The sequence below is a fragment of the Hippopotamus amphibius genome, chromosome 8 (assembly GCF_030028045.1).
Source record: "Hippopotamus amphibius kiboko isolate mHipAmp2 chromosome 8, mHipAmp2.hap2, whole genome shotgun sequence".
NCBI classification, from domain to species: domain Eukaryota; kingdom Metazoa; phylum Chordata; class Mammalia; order Artiodactyla; family Hippopotamidae; genus Hippopotamus; species Hippopotamus amphibius.
The window spans coordinates 77,318,137-77,333,616 of record NC_080193.1 but is presented as its reverse complement, the minus strand read 5'-3'; the positions used below and the strand labels follow the sequence as shown (position 1 = coordinate 77,333,616).

The 15,480-nt window shown below is 52.6% G+C and overlaps 1 protein-coding gene across 1 annotated transcript; it reads left to right on the top strand.

Annotated features, from left to right (window-relative positions):
• Window positions 1–900: 900 nt before the first annotated feature.
• B3GNT7 (UDP-GlcNAc:betaGal beta-1,3-N-acetylglucosaminyltransferase 7) lies at window positions 901–5,640 on the top strand. The gene is made up of 2 exons (XM_057746119.1): window positions 901–994; window positions 2,971–5,640. The coding sequence occupies exons 1-2, from the start codon at window positions 984–986 to the stop codon at window positions 4,163–4,165; spliced, it is 1,206 nt and encodes a 401-aa protein (XP_057602102.1). The 5' UTR covers window positions 901–983; the 3' UTR covers window positions 4,166–5,640.
• The last annotated feature ends 9,840 nt before the right edge of the window (window positions 5,641–15,480 follow it).

Here is a 15,480-nt window from a genome sequence, read left to right as displayed (position 1 = left end):
CTGGGTGTGGCATACACAAACAGATTAATAAAGACAGGTACAGAAAAGGGTTTGAGTTTAATACTTGTTGATAGATGAAAAGGAGGGTTGAGCCGGCAGACCGACCTTTCCTTGCTGGTGAGGAGGGGCTCTGAGGCGAGAAGGACCCCAGAGATGGAGATGCCATTTTCCCGAGGCACAGAGAAGGCTTCAGAGCTGCGGCCTGGGCGGGGGTCCCCACTCAGACAGCCCAGCCTCCTCCTGACCTCTGCTCGGGGTTCTGCTCTCTCAGCCCCAGTCCCTCTCCTTCGCAGACCCCAGTCTTAGGTAGCTGGATGCGGGGGAGGGGGGTGGGGGGGGGCTGCCTGGGCGAGAGAAAGGGGAGAGGGCAGAGGGAAACAGAGCGGGGATAGGAAGCCCAGTCCACCGCTGCCTCCCTCACCCAGAAAAAAGTCCGGACGGGGACAGAGGGAAATGCCTGGGCCCCGCGCGCCTGGGGAGGTTGGAGGTGGGTGGGGCCCCGGTTCGCCAGCGTCCACAGGGGCTGGTGACCCCAGGGAAGCCCCGCGGGGGGGAACCGCGTCCCCGGGGACGGGGGTGACCCTCATGGGCTCCGAAGTCCCGACTCGGCCACTCACGCTTGGGCCGAGTGATGCTGGGCGGCTCCGCGCGCTCCCGGGGCTCGGGTGCCGCCTCCGGGAAATGGGTAATTGCCGCCCGGCGCGGGGCGCAGGGCTTGGCGCGCGGCCGCGGGGATGGAGGGCCGGGGGCGCCGAAGGGGTTAAGGTACCTGGGCCGCCGCCTACCCTCCCGGCCCCTCCTCCGGCCTCGGTGAAGTGGAAAGCAGCGGCGGGGGCGCGGCCCGGCCTCCGCCCATGCCCGCCCCCGCCCGCCCCCGTCCGGGTCGCAGTCCCGGTCCCGGTCCCGCCCGCCGTCCCCGAGTCGCGGTGCCCAGAGCTGCGATCCGCGCGCCCCGCTCCGCCGCCGAGCTGGCCCGGGCCGCCATGTCTCTGTGGTGAGTGGGGCCGTCGGGTCGGGGGACCCGGGCTGGGGGTGCGGGGAGGGATGCTGCGCTGGGTGTCCCGGGCTGGCCTCACTTTCCCGGGCACAGATGGGCTGGCGCGGCGGTGACCGGAGATGCCCGGCCGTGCGCGACGCCTGGACCGGTCGGTCGGCTACCGGGGACCGCGGGGCCCGTGCGCTCAGCCCTCCGCGGCGGCCCCTCTGCTCCCTTACGCTCGGGCCCTGAGGCACCCAGGTCCCACTCCCGCACCCGGGGAGTTGGGGACTCAAGGTCTCGCCGGCAGCTGGGTCCCGTCGGCAGCTGGGTCCCGTCACCCATTCCGAGATCCTTCTGTCTCCCGGGCGACCCCCGTCCTCTACCCCCACCCCCGAGTGGTTCTCCTTCCTCCAGGGGAGCTCGTGCCTCCCCCCACCCCACCTCTCCCCTTCTCCTTCCTCCCGTTGGGGGCTTTTTTCCCACAAATGGAATGGGGTGGTGCAAGGTAACCAGCCTGAAGTGGAGGGGCATGGCCTCATCCCCCTCCTTTGGGGTGACCCCCTCTGGACTTCCTCCAGTCCGGCCTCCTGAACTGCGGTGTGAGGGACTTCACTGAAACCCCCAGGGCAGGAAAACCACCCGGGAGCACTCTGCCCTCCACCCCTAGGGAGGATCAGGTCTTGGGTCCCACCAATACCCCAGCACGTGAGATGATCCAGTCTTCCTCCAACTCAGTGGAGGAAGGAAACCTTGGGACCCCATGGAAAAATGTCGCTTCATGGGGCTTCACTCGCCCTGTGCCTGCACCTTTAATCAACTGGTCCTGAGGTCACCCCAGGCTGCTCCACCTGGTTCCTGTCTCACCACTTTGCAGTCTGTCTCTCCCATAGCCTTGAATCTCTTCTCTTGGCACTCAGGGCCATCTCCCTGCTGGCCTGGCCCTGTGAAGCCACACTTTTCTGGCCTGCTCTTTCCTTGGAGTCCCCAGCTCCTGTGTCTCCACAGGAGAGAACATGGCAGGTGGCCTGGCCACCACCAGAGTGTGAGCTGAGGAGAGAGGGTCCTGGGGTCCAGGAGCTCAGGTCCAGGGACTCAGGGCCCTGGCCTGGCTCTGCGAGCACTACTGGAGAAAAAAAAAAAAAAAGGATTTCTGCTTCCAAAAGGGGTGTGGTGGGGTTAACTTGGCATGAGGGACCCTGGAGAGTGGGAGGTCCACCTGTGCCCTTCCCAGGGCAGCAGAGCTGGGGGACTTCACCTCTTTTAGTGGAACCCAGACTGAGGGTACGTAGGCAATGGGCATGCTAGGAGATGCTTGTCCCATTTTTCAGGCCTTTGTCAACTGTGAGAGCTGTTCTTTTTTGTTGGGTCAGATGGATGCTGGGGGATGGGGGAGGGACAGGCTTCTTCAGGTCCCAAGTTAGAGCCTGCTCCCCAATGTCTCCCACACTTTTTGAGCAGGTATGATCTCTGCCCCTCCCAATGGTTCACCCCAGCGGTTCATCAGGTTTGCACAAAGCAAATGGGGTGCCTGGGGGAGAGGTGAGGAACAAGACAGAGGTCATCCTCGTAGAATCACAGCATTCCCCTGACTCCACACCCACTGTGTGCCTGGCACTGTAGCTAGCACTCCAGTTGCATAGTATCCTCATTTCGAGAAAGAAGAAATCACAACTTGGGAGAGGTTAAGGGAGACCCACTCAACTTCTCTATTTAGCTTGTAAGTAGCGGGACCAAAATCTGAATCCCAACATCCTGACTCCAAGTGCTTGTACTTTAGCTCTGTGCTGTGTGGCTCCCCTGGTCCTGGAGGAGGGAGGGCAGGATGGGAGAGGAAGCAGGACCCTCCTCTGACAGCTCAGGGGCCCAGGGACTTGAGTCTGTATCCAGGGTCCATTTGCCCATCTGGGACTGCAGCTCCGTACAAGGGGACTGATTCCTCCTTTCTTCTCTCCTCTGTACCATCCTCTCCCCACCTCACCCCCACCCCCCAGGAAGAGAACCGTCTACAAGAGTGTGTGCCTGTCCCTGGCCCTGCTTGTGGCCATAACAGTATTCCAGCGCAGTCTGACGCCCAGCCAGTTTCTGCAGGAGCCCCCGCCACCCACCCTCGGGCTGCAGAAGGCCAAGAAACCGAGTGGACACCTGATGAACGCCGACAGCTTCTGGAAGAACCCAAAAGATGTGGTCACTACCACACCCGTGGTTTCACGGAGACCCCAGGCCTGGGACGTGACCACCACTAACTGCTCAGCCAATCTCAACTTGACCCACCAGCCCTGGTTCCAGGGCCTGGAACCACACTTCCAGCAGTTTCTGTTCTATCGCCACTGCCGATACTTCCCCATGCTTCTGAACCATCCAGAGAAGTGCAGCGGCGACGTCTACTTGCTGGTGGTTGTCAAGTCCGTCATCACGCAGCACGACCGCCGCGAGGCCATCCGCCAGACCTGGGGCCGCGAGCAGGTGTCGGCCGGCAGGGGCCGCGGCGCCGTGCGCACCCTCTTCCTGCTGGGCACAGCCTCCAAGCTGGAGGAGCGGGCCCACTACCAGCAACTGCTGGCCTACGAGGACCGCATCTATGGGGACATCCTGCAGTGGGACTTCCTTGACAGCTTCTTCAACCTGACCCTCAAGGAGATCCACTTCCTCAAGTGGCTCGACATCTACTGCCCCAGCGTCCACTTCATCTTCAAGGGAGACGACGACGTCTTCGTCAACCCCACCAACCTGCTGGAATTTCTGGCTGACCGGCGGCCCCAGGAAGACCTCTTTGTGGGTGACGTCCTGCAGCATGCGCGGCCCATACGCAGGAAGGATAACAAGTACTACATCCCCGGGGTCCTGTACAGCCAGGCCAGCTACCCGCCCTACGCGGGCGGAGGGGGCTTCCTTATGGCCGGCGGCCTGGCCCGCCGCCTGCACCATGCCTGCGACACCCTGGAGCTCTACCCCATCGACGACGTCTTCCTGGGCATGTGCCTGGAGGTGCTGGGCGTGCGGCCCACGGCCCACGAGGGCTTCAAGACTTTCGGCATCTCTCGGAACCGCAACAGCCGCATGAACAAGGAGCCCTGCTTCTTCCGCTCCATGCTCGTCGTGCACAAGCTGCTGCCCACTGAGCTGCTGGCCATGTGGGGGCTGGTGCACGGCAACCTCACCTGCGCCCGCAAGCTCCAGGTGCTCTGACGCCGGCCAGGCCACCAGGAGAGACTAGGGCATGTGCCCTTGAGCCCCGGGAGGCATGAGGCCACAACGGCAAGGCCAGGGCACAGCCTTTGGTCCCCTGCGGGGAGGTGGAAGCGTGGGCCTTACATGCCCCTGGGTGTGGTGGGGTGCAGGTAGCTGGAGCTGAGCCCTGGGAACATCTGGAACTGCCCAGACTGGAGACGGTTCTCTGGGGAGCAAGGCCACTGGCCGCTGGCAGCCCTCCTAAGCTGGGTCTGTGGCCTGGCTCCCTCTGACTTGGTGGGAGGCCCTGGTGGCCTCTGAAGGAACCCTGTGCTCAGGTACCTGGACTAGACCTGCCCCTGGATGGGTCTGTGGCTGCCCTCTCGTCTTCACAGAGAAGCTTCTCCTTCTCCTGTGAAATGCCTCAGTCTCCCCATGGGCCCAAGCAGCCCTTTCAGGAGAAGCTCAACCCTGTGCAGGCTCACAGGCCGCCCCCCCAGAGCCCCTGGGTCTCCTGGAGACCGAGCCTCAGAAGGCCCCCTGCACAACCCCACCCCCTGGCCCACCTGGGGTTTGGCTACTCAGTCTCTGCTCCCAGGTGGCTTCGCTCCTGGCTGCGTCCCGTGATGCTCCCACCCGGCTCCTGTCTGTGTGGAAGCACGACCGGCTGCTCTGACTACCTCAGCGATCCTCAGAACCTCTGGATGCAGCCCCACCTCACCCCCTGACGCAGGGCCAGAGAGCAGTGCTCCGGCTCCGGCAGCCATGGGGCCTCCCGACCAGCCCAAGCCGAGGGCCCTCCTGCAGCCCCGCCAGGCCTGGCTCCACAGCCGGAAACCAACCCGTTTGACCCTGGAAGTGGACATTCCTCTATTAATGTGAAGTTTTATTTATGAAGAATTTGGAGGGAGAAGGCGCCAGGCCTACAGAGAAGGTGGTTTTCTTCCCTTCCCTCTCCTCATTTTAGCAAGACACTACCTGCCTCGGCCACTCTTGACCCCCCAGCCCCACCCCCTGCGCTGGGCATCCCTGCGCCCATCACAGCCCCCCCACCAGAGCCCTGCTCGACATGCACGCTAGTTCTCCAGGGCCTAAGTAGACCAGCATTTGCCCCCGTGAAGGGATGGAGTGGCCCTCATGGGCCGCCCCACTCAGGTTCAGTGTCCTTGGGGGTGGCTGCAGAAGGATGCCACCTCGTATTAGGGTCGAGTCACCTGGGAAAAGATTGAGGGATCAACTCTATTTTCTCAATAAAAGGGGACTGATTTTTTTCTGGTATGAAAGTTCCTGTGGCCATTTCCATAGAAGGGCCTGTCTGGGGCCAGGGTTGCTGGAGATTTCTGAAGACACAGCTTGTTCCTTGTTCTTGGCTGGTGGGTACACAAGGACCCTTTGAGGACCTCAGAGGAGGTTCAGTGCCAGGATGAAAGCAGAGTCAAAGACGCCCCTTGGGTGGCGGGGCGGGGTGCAAGAGAGACCTGTAGCTCATAGAGCGTCCCCGGCAAGGGCCAGGCCAGAGCTGCCCCAGGCTGGCGTTACAGGGAGTGGGGTTGGGTGGGGGCATGCAGGGGCTGGTGGGCTTCCTGACGTTCCTTCAGTCAGCCTGGAGCCTTGAAGATTGACAAGGAGCACAGAAACAGTGGCTCTGTGGGGTGTGGTGTCGGGGGGACTGCACTGTGCAGGGAACCTTGGCCTAAGCTGCTTACTTCCAGGGTGGGGAGGGCAGCCCCCCCAGGAGAAAGGGCACTGGGGCTGTGGTGGGCAAGCCAGCAGCTCCCTGCCTGCACCCAGTGGGTCAGATGCCCCAAGTGAGTCACTTACTTATTAATGTCCATGCTAGGCCTCTCCTCCAGGTAAGTGAGAGGAATGGCTGGATCCTACTATAAGGCACCATCTTAGAATGTTAGAAATTTCACAATGGCACAGCAGAGAGCTAAACCAAGCACAGGGCCCTCCCGAAGCGGAGCCTTGGGACTGCACAGGTCACCAGCCCTCCTGGGGTCTCTGCCTTCCCAGAGCTCCAGCAAGGGCAAGAGCCATGAAGGGATACCCAGCAGACGGAGGTGGAAGGGCCACTGGGCCCAGGGCCCAGGTGGAAGTCCAGAGGCAGCACTTGTGCTCAGCTGCCACCTGAAAGATGCTGGGCAGGCGGAGGGGAGGGAGGTGGGTGCATGCGGAAGTAGACAGGAGCTCCTCCACAGGGGGGGTGGGGCGGGGTAAAGCAGAGGTGTGAGAAGCAAAGACTGCTGGGATCTCAGGCCTTCTGGGTTGCAGGAGGCTGTTCAGACTTGATCCTGAGAGAGAGGGACAAGGAGCGGGGCCCTGGATACACACCCCTTCCTCTGGCCTCGCTCTGTCTTGCTAAGCCGCATGGATGGCGAGCTCTCAGTGGAAGCAGCAAGTTCCCAGCATGGGAACGTCCTCCGCCTCTGCCCCATGGGGACCCTTGTTCCTGACCCCATTTCAGACCTCAGGGGCCCAGGCTGCGCTGGCAGAGAGGGCTGGGAAAGGGGCGGGGCGCCCGCATTAGCACAGCAGATAGAAGGGAGGAAGGGCAGGGACCCCACCTGAGAGGGCTGGTGTAACAGGACCTACAGCACAGGGCAGGGAGCAGGCTTCAGCCCGGGGCTTGACAGTGCACCTGTGTCCTGAAGGAGGCATGGGCGCTCACGCAACAGCCCAGCAAAAAGGTGGGGCATCAGAGCAGCCAGCGGCCTGGTGTGGACAGTGTTGGAGATGAGAGGGGCTGGTTGGGGCGTCCTGGTGCTCCCCCCAGCCCCACAACATCTTTCTTAAGTCTTTAGCTGAAGGTGGTATTTAAGGGGGTGACTTGGGCCATTTCAGAGAGTTTTCCTGGATATTCTCCATGCATATAGGAGGTATGCTTCTGTTTGTTTTTCTCTCCTTAATCTCTCTTCTATTCTAGGGAGGGGTATCCACCAAGAACCTAGAAGGGTAGAGGAAAAATGATCTTTCCTCCCTACAAAATCCTGCTTCTCCCTTTCGGAGCCCACCCACTCCTAAATCCTTAGTCCAAAGCGTGCTCCCTGGAAAGCCTGAGCCACCCTCTTCAACTGTTTCCTCTCTCCCGACACGGTGACACTGTGGAACACAGGCCCCTGCAGTCCTGTGGACTCTTAGGCGCTACCTCCCTGGCAGAGGCTGTAGCAGGGCCCTCACTGCACAGAGTGATTCTCTTAAAGATGGCTACCACTGCCATCCTTACCCAAAGAGCAGAAGAAGCAAGCTTGGGGTGCTGGATCCTGAGACTCTCAGTCAGTTACACAGTCTTCTGGGGAACCCCACAAACTCACTCAGGTTCTGTCTCTGGGAAGCAGCTTTCCAAGCCTTTCTTGACAGTAAATTTTAGTTAATCCTTAGTCGGATCCTGGGGAACAGGTAAGGGGAGGGGGTGGTGAGGTGGATCTCAAATCCCTTCCTCCCCAAAGGCCCTGAGCTTCAAATGCAAGACACTTCCCCTCCTCCTCAGCCACCAGCGCTGCATTCCTAGGGGCCTTGGGAAGAGGTAGCTTTGTCAGGCCACAGAAGGTCCTGTCTGCTCTCCCGCCAGGCAGTGGGTGCTCTCTTGGCCACATTTACATAACTAAAGAGACCACTCAAAGAAACCTACCCTTAACAAAGAAAGCCTGTTCTGAGGTGACTTACTCTGTCCACCTAAGCTGAGAAGGAGCAGAGAGGGAAGCTTCTGGAACCCTGTGATATACCACGGTCAAGTGAAGAAATGGAGGCTCCCGAGAGTAGGGTCGCACAGCCATCGTGTGACAGGGCACTCACTACTTGAACTCAGGTCTCTGCACCTAACCCCTTACCCAGTAACTGCCATGTGTATTTGTGGGGTTTTGCCCAAAAGCCCCAAAAGTAGAAAAATGTAATGCCCCGTGACTGATTGGAAATTGGGTGTTTGGGGTTTGGGGGGCCCAGCCATATTAGCACTGTAAGGAAACTTTTTTCTAGATAGTTTTTTTAAAATATTGTGAAGAAAAACTTTTCTGTTTCAGAGAAACACTGTGCATTGTTTAAAGCACAACCCCCAAGCTGTCTGCTTCTAGCTCAGTTCATGGTCCCGGAGCTATTCGGTACCTTTTTTAAAATTGCAGGAAGTGGAGGGATAAATTGGGAGTTTGGGATTCACATATACACACTACTATATATAAAATAAACAACAAGGACAGCACAGGGAAGTATATTCAATATCTTGTAATAACCTATAATGGAAAAGAATCTGAAAAAGAATATATATATATGTATGTGTGTGTATATATATATATATATACTCATATACACACACACAAAACTGAATCATTTTGCTGTACACCTGAAACTAACAACTTTGTAAATCAACTATACTTCAATTTTAAATTTTTCTAAAATTAAAAAAAAATTTAAGAAATACATTGTAAATATAATATTTTTTTTTTAAAAATCGCAGGAAGCAAGAGCTTCCATTAACTTTTCTCCCCCTGTGGAAAAACTAGTTTTGCCTCCGTTTGCAATTCAATTCCTTCACTCCATATAAATTTGTGTTTTTTGACAAGTCTCCTGTGAACCAGTTATAGCATCAGCTTGCCCTCTTACGAATAAGATAAATCTTTACCTCGTGTTCATTTTTATACCTGTATTAGTTAGGAGTTTCTTTTTCTGAAAAGTATCTTTTACAATTGCTCTTATATTAAAACGAACACAGACACATTATGGAGTAGAATGCAATCTTTGCATATATTTCTGATACAAAACTTGCATCTTGTAATAAACTTTACACCTTCCAGGTGAGCCTAGAGCTCAATCCTTTCCATAGGGGCTCAGTCCCCCTGCTCGTCCGAATCCCCCATCCCCCGCGGCCCCCCGCCCCGGGAGCTTTAGAAAAACGCATGCGTATGTCCAGGCTCCAACCCAGGCGGGTCACATCAAACCTCGGGGGTGGGCGCTAGTCTAGGTGTTTTAAACAGGTCCCTGGGTGACTCCGGCAGGCGCCCGGGCAGGGATTAACTGACCCTGCAGAGCAGCAGGTGACCGATCAAGAATCTCCTCGCCCTTTGTTTTTCTCTTGTGCCGAATCCAACAGGAATGCCCGGAATTCCTGCCCCCGCCCCAGTCTGGACCGGGGGTGCGGACGACGGAGGGCGGTCAGCCCAACCCGCGACGCAGAGGCCATCGCTGAACCACCCAGGCTTTAGTGGGGACAGTCGCGCTTTGCTGTCCCAGGTGGGGGAGGCAGGGGTGGGTGGTGGTGGAATCCACCAGATCCCGGGGGCTTGGGCATGAGGTGGGGAGCGCGGCATCTCCCAGCGAGACCTACCTCCTGGCGGGTGCCGCAGCAGTAGAGGGGCGGGGGCCCCAGGGCGGCGGGCAGACCCCTCTGCGCCAGCTCCGCAGCTGCGGGCCGGGGGCGGGGCCCGGACGAAGATCCAGGGCGCCGGGCGGCTCCGGAGGACTGGAGGCGTCCGCGGGGCCAGAGCAATCCCGGGAGAGGGCGGGGAGCGCCCCCAGCCGACCGCGTTGGACATCGTGACAATGAGGGCAGGGACGTTTAGAGCTGTTCCGTGAGATCTGTAACTTGGAATACTTGTAGCCCAAGTTATCTGCGGTACCTAAGTGCCTGTGTGCCTCAAAAATGCCGGAAATCTCCACGCCAGACCGTATAATAGGAATTGTTTCCTTGTAGTGGCATTCCAGGGGGGTTATCGTTTCCTTGTAGTGGGATTCCAGGGGGGTTATCCTTTTCTTTTGACTTATCTGTATAAAGAAGGCTTTGTACCATGAGCGTTTATCACTTAGTTGAGGGGTAAGTTTTAGGAGATACAGGTGGGCCAATATTCGGACAGACATGATGGCCTTGGAGGGAGTGAGGTGGCCTTGGAGGAAGTGAGGTGGCTTTGAGGCCCTCGGGGCCACCTCAGGGGGCTTCTTCCAGGGAAAAGAGGAATGATTCTTGTTTTACCCACCAAGGAGATGAGTGCAGCCTCTTGACAGAAATCACTTTGGCCAACCCACCCTCAGAGGCCTTCTGAGGTCAGAAGGAAGACTTTAGATATCTGGAAACGGTTTGCTGTCCTTGTAATTATTTACTATCTAACCTCTGCTAGACAACTGAAACAATAGTCCATTTGCTATAAAAGCTAATATATAGCCAGCATTGCTTAGGATAAGTTTGATTGAAAATGACATAAAATTCAGCTCAAGCTGGTTAAAATTTCAAAGCAATTTGCAGGTTCACATGAGTGAAAGGCCAAGGGCAGCTGCCTTCAGGGCTGGTCTGATTCAGCTGCTCATCCAGGATAGAGACATAGGGCAGACTTCCTGCTTGCCAGAGCCACCGGGCTCTAAGTGATGGATTGAGATCTGCACTCAGGAAGCCAGGTTGCAAAAGCTGCACGTTGACCAAAGCTGCACGTTGACCACCACACTGAACCCATGCAAATGGTCTGGAAAACTTTGAGGCAGGTCTGGAAACAGCTGACCACCCACCATTGCTGCCTGCAGTTGGCTAAAACCAGATGCTGGCTGAAAGGCCAGTCGCAAATCAGGCAGCCCAGCTCACCCAGACCTAGTCAAACATTTCTTACTAGATTTGTTTTCTGTGATTTGAACCTATGTTCCTTGGCACTTAAAAAATATAGAGTTACTGATAAAAATGTGTCTTTTCTAATGAAGACTTATGAGCCACTGTGAATCACAGTACACTCAGCATCCCCCAAAGATGTCCCACCTGCTCCCAGGAACCTTCCCGTTTGATGAGGTAACACTCATAATTACTTATAACTGTGCATTATATGTCACAGTTGACCTTAATATAGGGAGATTATCTGGGCGGGCCCAATCTAATCCCATGAGCCCTTAGAATCAGAGAGCTTTCTCTTGCCAGCAGGAGAAGTCAGAGAGAGTCATAGCAGGAAAAGGATTCCACAAACAATAGCTGACTTGAAGATGGAGGTGGCCAAGTGACAAAGAGTGAGGGCAGCTTCTAGAAGCTGAGAGCAGGCCCTGGTTGGCAGCCAGTAAGGAAGTGGGATTGAATCAAAGATTCATATCAAACTCTGTACTGCACTCAGCACAAACGTCCTTTCTGCACATGAAGCTTTTACCGCATATGCGTATCAGGAAGAAAGCATCAAGGATCCCCCAAAGCAGAAATTGGACAGGCCAGACTTTATGTCCATGAGACAATAAACCAGAAATTACCCACAAAAGTAAACCAAATGACAGGAACAATGACAACAATCCTGGCCTCTTTCTTAAATAACTATGTGTCAAAGAGAAAATAGAAAGCTATAAAGGCAGATTGTTTTGAAAGCAGGAATACCACATAATTATATTTATGAAGATAACACTAATTTACATCATGACTTCAAAGGTGTTAGGCCTTGGATCTAAAGTAGCTGAACACTGTGAAATTTAACAACTTTAAATGCATTCATTATCTATGAAAAAATAATACAAATAATTGAACTAATATTTCAACTCAGAATTTCAGGGAAAGAACTTTAAAACAGACTAAAGCTGGAGTTCCCTGGTGGCCTGTTTGTTAGGATTCGGCATTCTCACTGCTGTGGCCCAGGTTCAATCCTTGGTCGGAGAACATCCCACAAGCTGCATGGCGTGGCCAAAATAAATAAAACAGACTAAAGCAAAGCCAGAAAAAGGAAATAATAAAGACGTAATAAAGATGAAAGTTGAATTTAATGAATTTGAAAGGAGTAGAATTGTTGTTTTTCCTTAAGAAAAAAGTTGTTCCTTAAGAAAAAAATTGACAAATCTAACCCACAATGAGATATCACCTCACAACTGTCAGATGACTGCTATTGAAAAGGCAACAAATAACTAGTGTTGGCAAGGATGTAGAGAAGAGAGGACCCTTGTGCCCTGTTGATGGGAATGTAAACTGATGCAGCCACTATGAAAAACAGTATGGAGGTTCCTCAAAAAACTATAAATAGAACTACCATATGATCCAGCAATTCCATGTCTGGGTATTTTTCCAAAGAAAACAAAAGTACTAATTTGAAAAGATATATATGCACCCCTATGTACATTGCAACATTATTTACAATAGCCAAAATATGGAAGCAGCCTGTGCCCATCAATGAAATGAATGGATAAAGAAGATGTGATACACGTGTGTGCGCGCGCGAGAATGTAACTCAACCGTAAATAAGAATGAAATCTTGCCATATGCGACAAGATGAATGGGCCTAGAGGGTATTATGTTAAGTGAAATAAGGCAGACAGAGAAAGATAAATGCTGTATGATTTCAGTTATACATGGAATCTAAAAAACAAAACAAATGAACAAACAAAAAAACAGAACAGACAGATACAGAGAACAAACTGGTGGTTGCCGGGGCGGGGGGTGGTTAGGGAGAGGAAAGAAACAGATGAGGAAGATTAAGAGGCACAAACTTTCAGCTGCAAAATACACCCAAGTCATGGGGATGAAATGTACAGGGTGAGGAATACAGTAAATAATCTTGCAATACCTTTGTATAATGACGGAAGGTTCCTAGACATATCATGGTGATCACTGTGTAATGTATAAGAATATCGAGTCACTATGTTGTACACCTGAAACTAACATAGTGGTTGTAGGACAATTATACTGCAATAAAATAAAGAAATAAAATAAAACATCGACATAGCTAGACCTATGCCAAATTTAATAAAAGGCAAGTGTAATTAGCAAGTTCATATAACTAATGCAGATTAAAATGTAAAATTATAAGAATTACAATTGGGCTTCCTAGGTGGCGCAGTGGTTAAGAATCCGCCTGCCAATGCAGAGGTCACGGTTTCGATCCCAGCTCCAGGAAGATCCCACATGCTGCGGAGCAACTAAGCCTGTGTGCCAAAAAAAAAAAAAAGAATTACGATTCTCCTATGAATATGTGAATAGATTTTTTAAATCTTATTGAAAAGTATAGTTCAAATTAATAAACAAAAAGAATCAACTCAAAAGGAAAAGAAACCCATATGCTCCCATAAGCAAAGAAGAATTTGAAAGTGTGATCAAAGAATCACTTCCCCAGAATCTTTGGAGAACATCTGGGCAGTAAATACTTTCAGACTCCCAAGAAACAATGTATTCCAGCCTGTGTAACCCATTTCTGACATGGAAAGAATGACAAGCTCTCCAACGCATTTTATGAAGTTAGTATAACCCCAGTCCCAAACCCAGCATATAGAGCACAGCTGAATTTATCCACAGACTGCATGCAGCCAGAACCCCTCCGGTCTCCAAGTGTTGCAGCTCCCAGATACTTGGTTTCCCATTTGTCCCTAAATCCTAGTGATCAAATTGTCCCCCTTGTCAAGGGCAGACCTAATCTTCTCTTCGCAGAATTATCTCTGGGACCCCCAAGCAGCTTGTCTTCTGGACCATTCTCATCTCAACTGGGCTTTGCTGGCTGTCCTCCACACCAGTCTCATTGACTTTCCACATGGATAACCCACTCACCCACCACCCTGTGCCCATACTGCCACTGAGGGCCTCTGACCCTCCAGGAACACCTTTGTAGCCCGTAGGCATTGCTGACCAACTGTGGAGCAGAAAGTCCCCTTAGGGACCTCTTACATGCTAGGCCTTGGGGACAGAGTGGACAAGGCAGAGTCCACCCTTCCGCTTACAGAGATTGTAGCTCTGCTTCCCACTTCCCCCTCCCACCCCCAGCTTTCTCACCTAACTGAGATGCAATCTCCCCTTCTCATATCTTGTTCTCTTACTAGGAGGGTGGATACCACAGTAGGGTTCCTTGGGTCCCTGGGGGAATATGATTTTTTCATTTTGCCACAAAACCTTCTCCTATTCAGGTTGCAGTCACTGGTAACTGACAGAAACCCAGCTCCAAACTAGCTCGAGGGAAAAAGAACTTTTAGTAGATAAAACAAATCTCTAGGACTTCAGGCATGGCTAGGTCCAGGTGCTTAACAGATAATCGATCTTCATCTTTTGGCTCTTCTTTACTCTGAATTGACTTGATTGTCTAGCAGTCTTTCTCCAGAGGGTGAGAAAAGATGGCCCCAGGCAGCTTCAAACTGGTCTTTACAGCTCACACTCCCAAAAGGGGGAAAAAAAAAAGAATGTCTTTTCTGATATTTCTGGCAAAGCTCCATAATTAGGTTGGCTTGTATCATATGTCCAAGCTTGAATCAGTGTCCACAGCGAGGAGAATGGAATCCTCTAATCAGGACATCATTGAGACCAGAGGCTGGGTTTGTCCCACTTGATCCACATGACCTGAGCAGGATTCAGTGGAAGAGGGCAGGGAATTCCCTGGCAGCCCAGTGATTAGGACTCCTGCTTTCACTGCTGTGGGCTCGGGCTCAACCCCTGGTTGGGGAACTAAGATACCACAAGCCGCACAGCAGTGACCAAAAAAGAAAAAAAAGTTTCCCCAAAGGAAAGGGTTATGAGGAAGGGGTTATAAATTCAGCCTACAAAACCTCAGGCTGGGCTGGGTTGGGTTGAAGTTGACCCTCCTGTTCTGCTCAAGACATGATGCTTCCCACCCTCGAGCCCTCAGATGAGTCTGTGCCTCCACCAAACCCTTCCCTTACAAGATTTCTTTCTCCTGGGTACGATTGATCCTTCTTGCAATCTGGCTTCCATCCTCTGCCCATCAAAATCCATCAGGGTTGTTCATTTGTGGCTGATCCCCACCCCCCCAATTTAAATAGAGTTCACATCACTTTCCATGGGGCTTTCAAGTCTGAGCAAATCTGGAATTGTGACTTAAAACCTATATCTGTAGTGACTGAAGGAAGAACCCAGGGCAGAAGAAAGAGAGTAGGAATTTCCATTTTTCTTTACACAGGAAGGGGCCCTATTTCCAGAACTGAACCTGTGTTAGTTATCTATTGCTGCATAACAAATTATACCAAAACTTAACAGTTTAAAACAATAAATATCTCAGGAATTTGGGAGCAGGTTAAGTGGGTCCACTAGATGCAAATATCCTCAGTGATATCAGAGAATCCAATTTAGTAGCATATTTTATATAGTTCAATAGGCAAAAGATTTGAATAGATTTTTCTCCAAAGAAGAAAAGCAAATAGCCAATAAGCACTATTTAAATATTTGAAAAAATATTTAACATCTCTAGTCTTTAGGGAAATGCAAATCAAAACCACAATGAGATATCACTTAGGTATCTCATTAGGATGGCTGTGACCCATTAGGATGGCTACTTTTTTTTAAAGGAAAATAACAAATGTTGGCAAGAATATGGAGAAATTGGAAGCCTTGTGCGTTGCTGGTGGGAATGTAAAATGATTCAGCTACTATGGAAGCCATTTGGCTGTTCCTCAGAAACCATTCGATT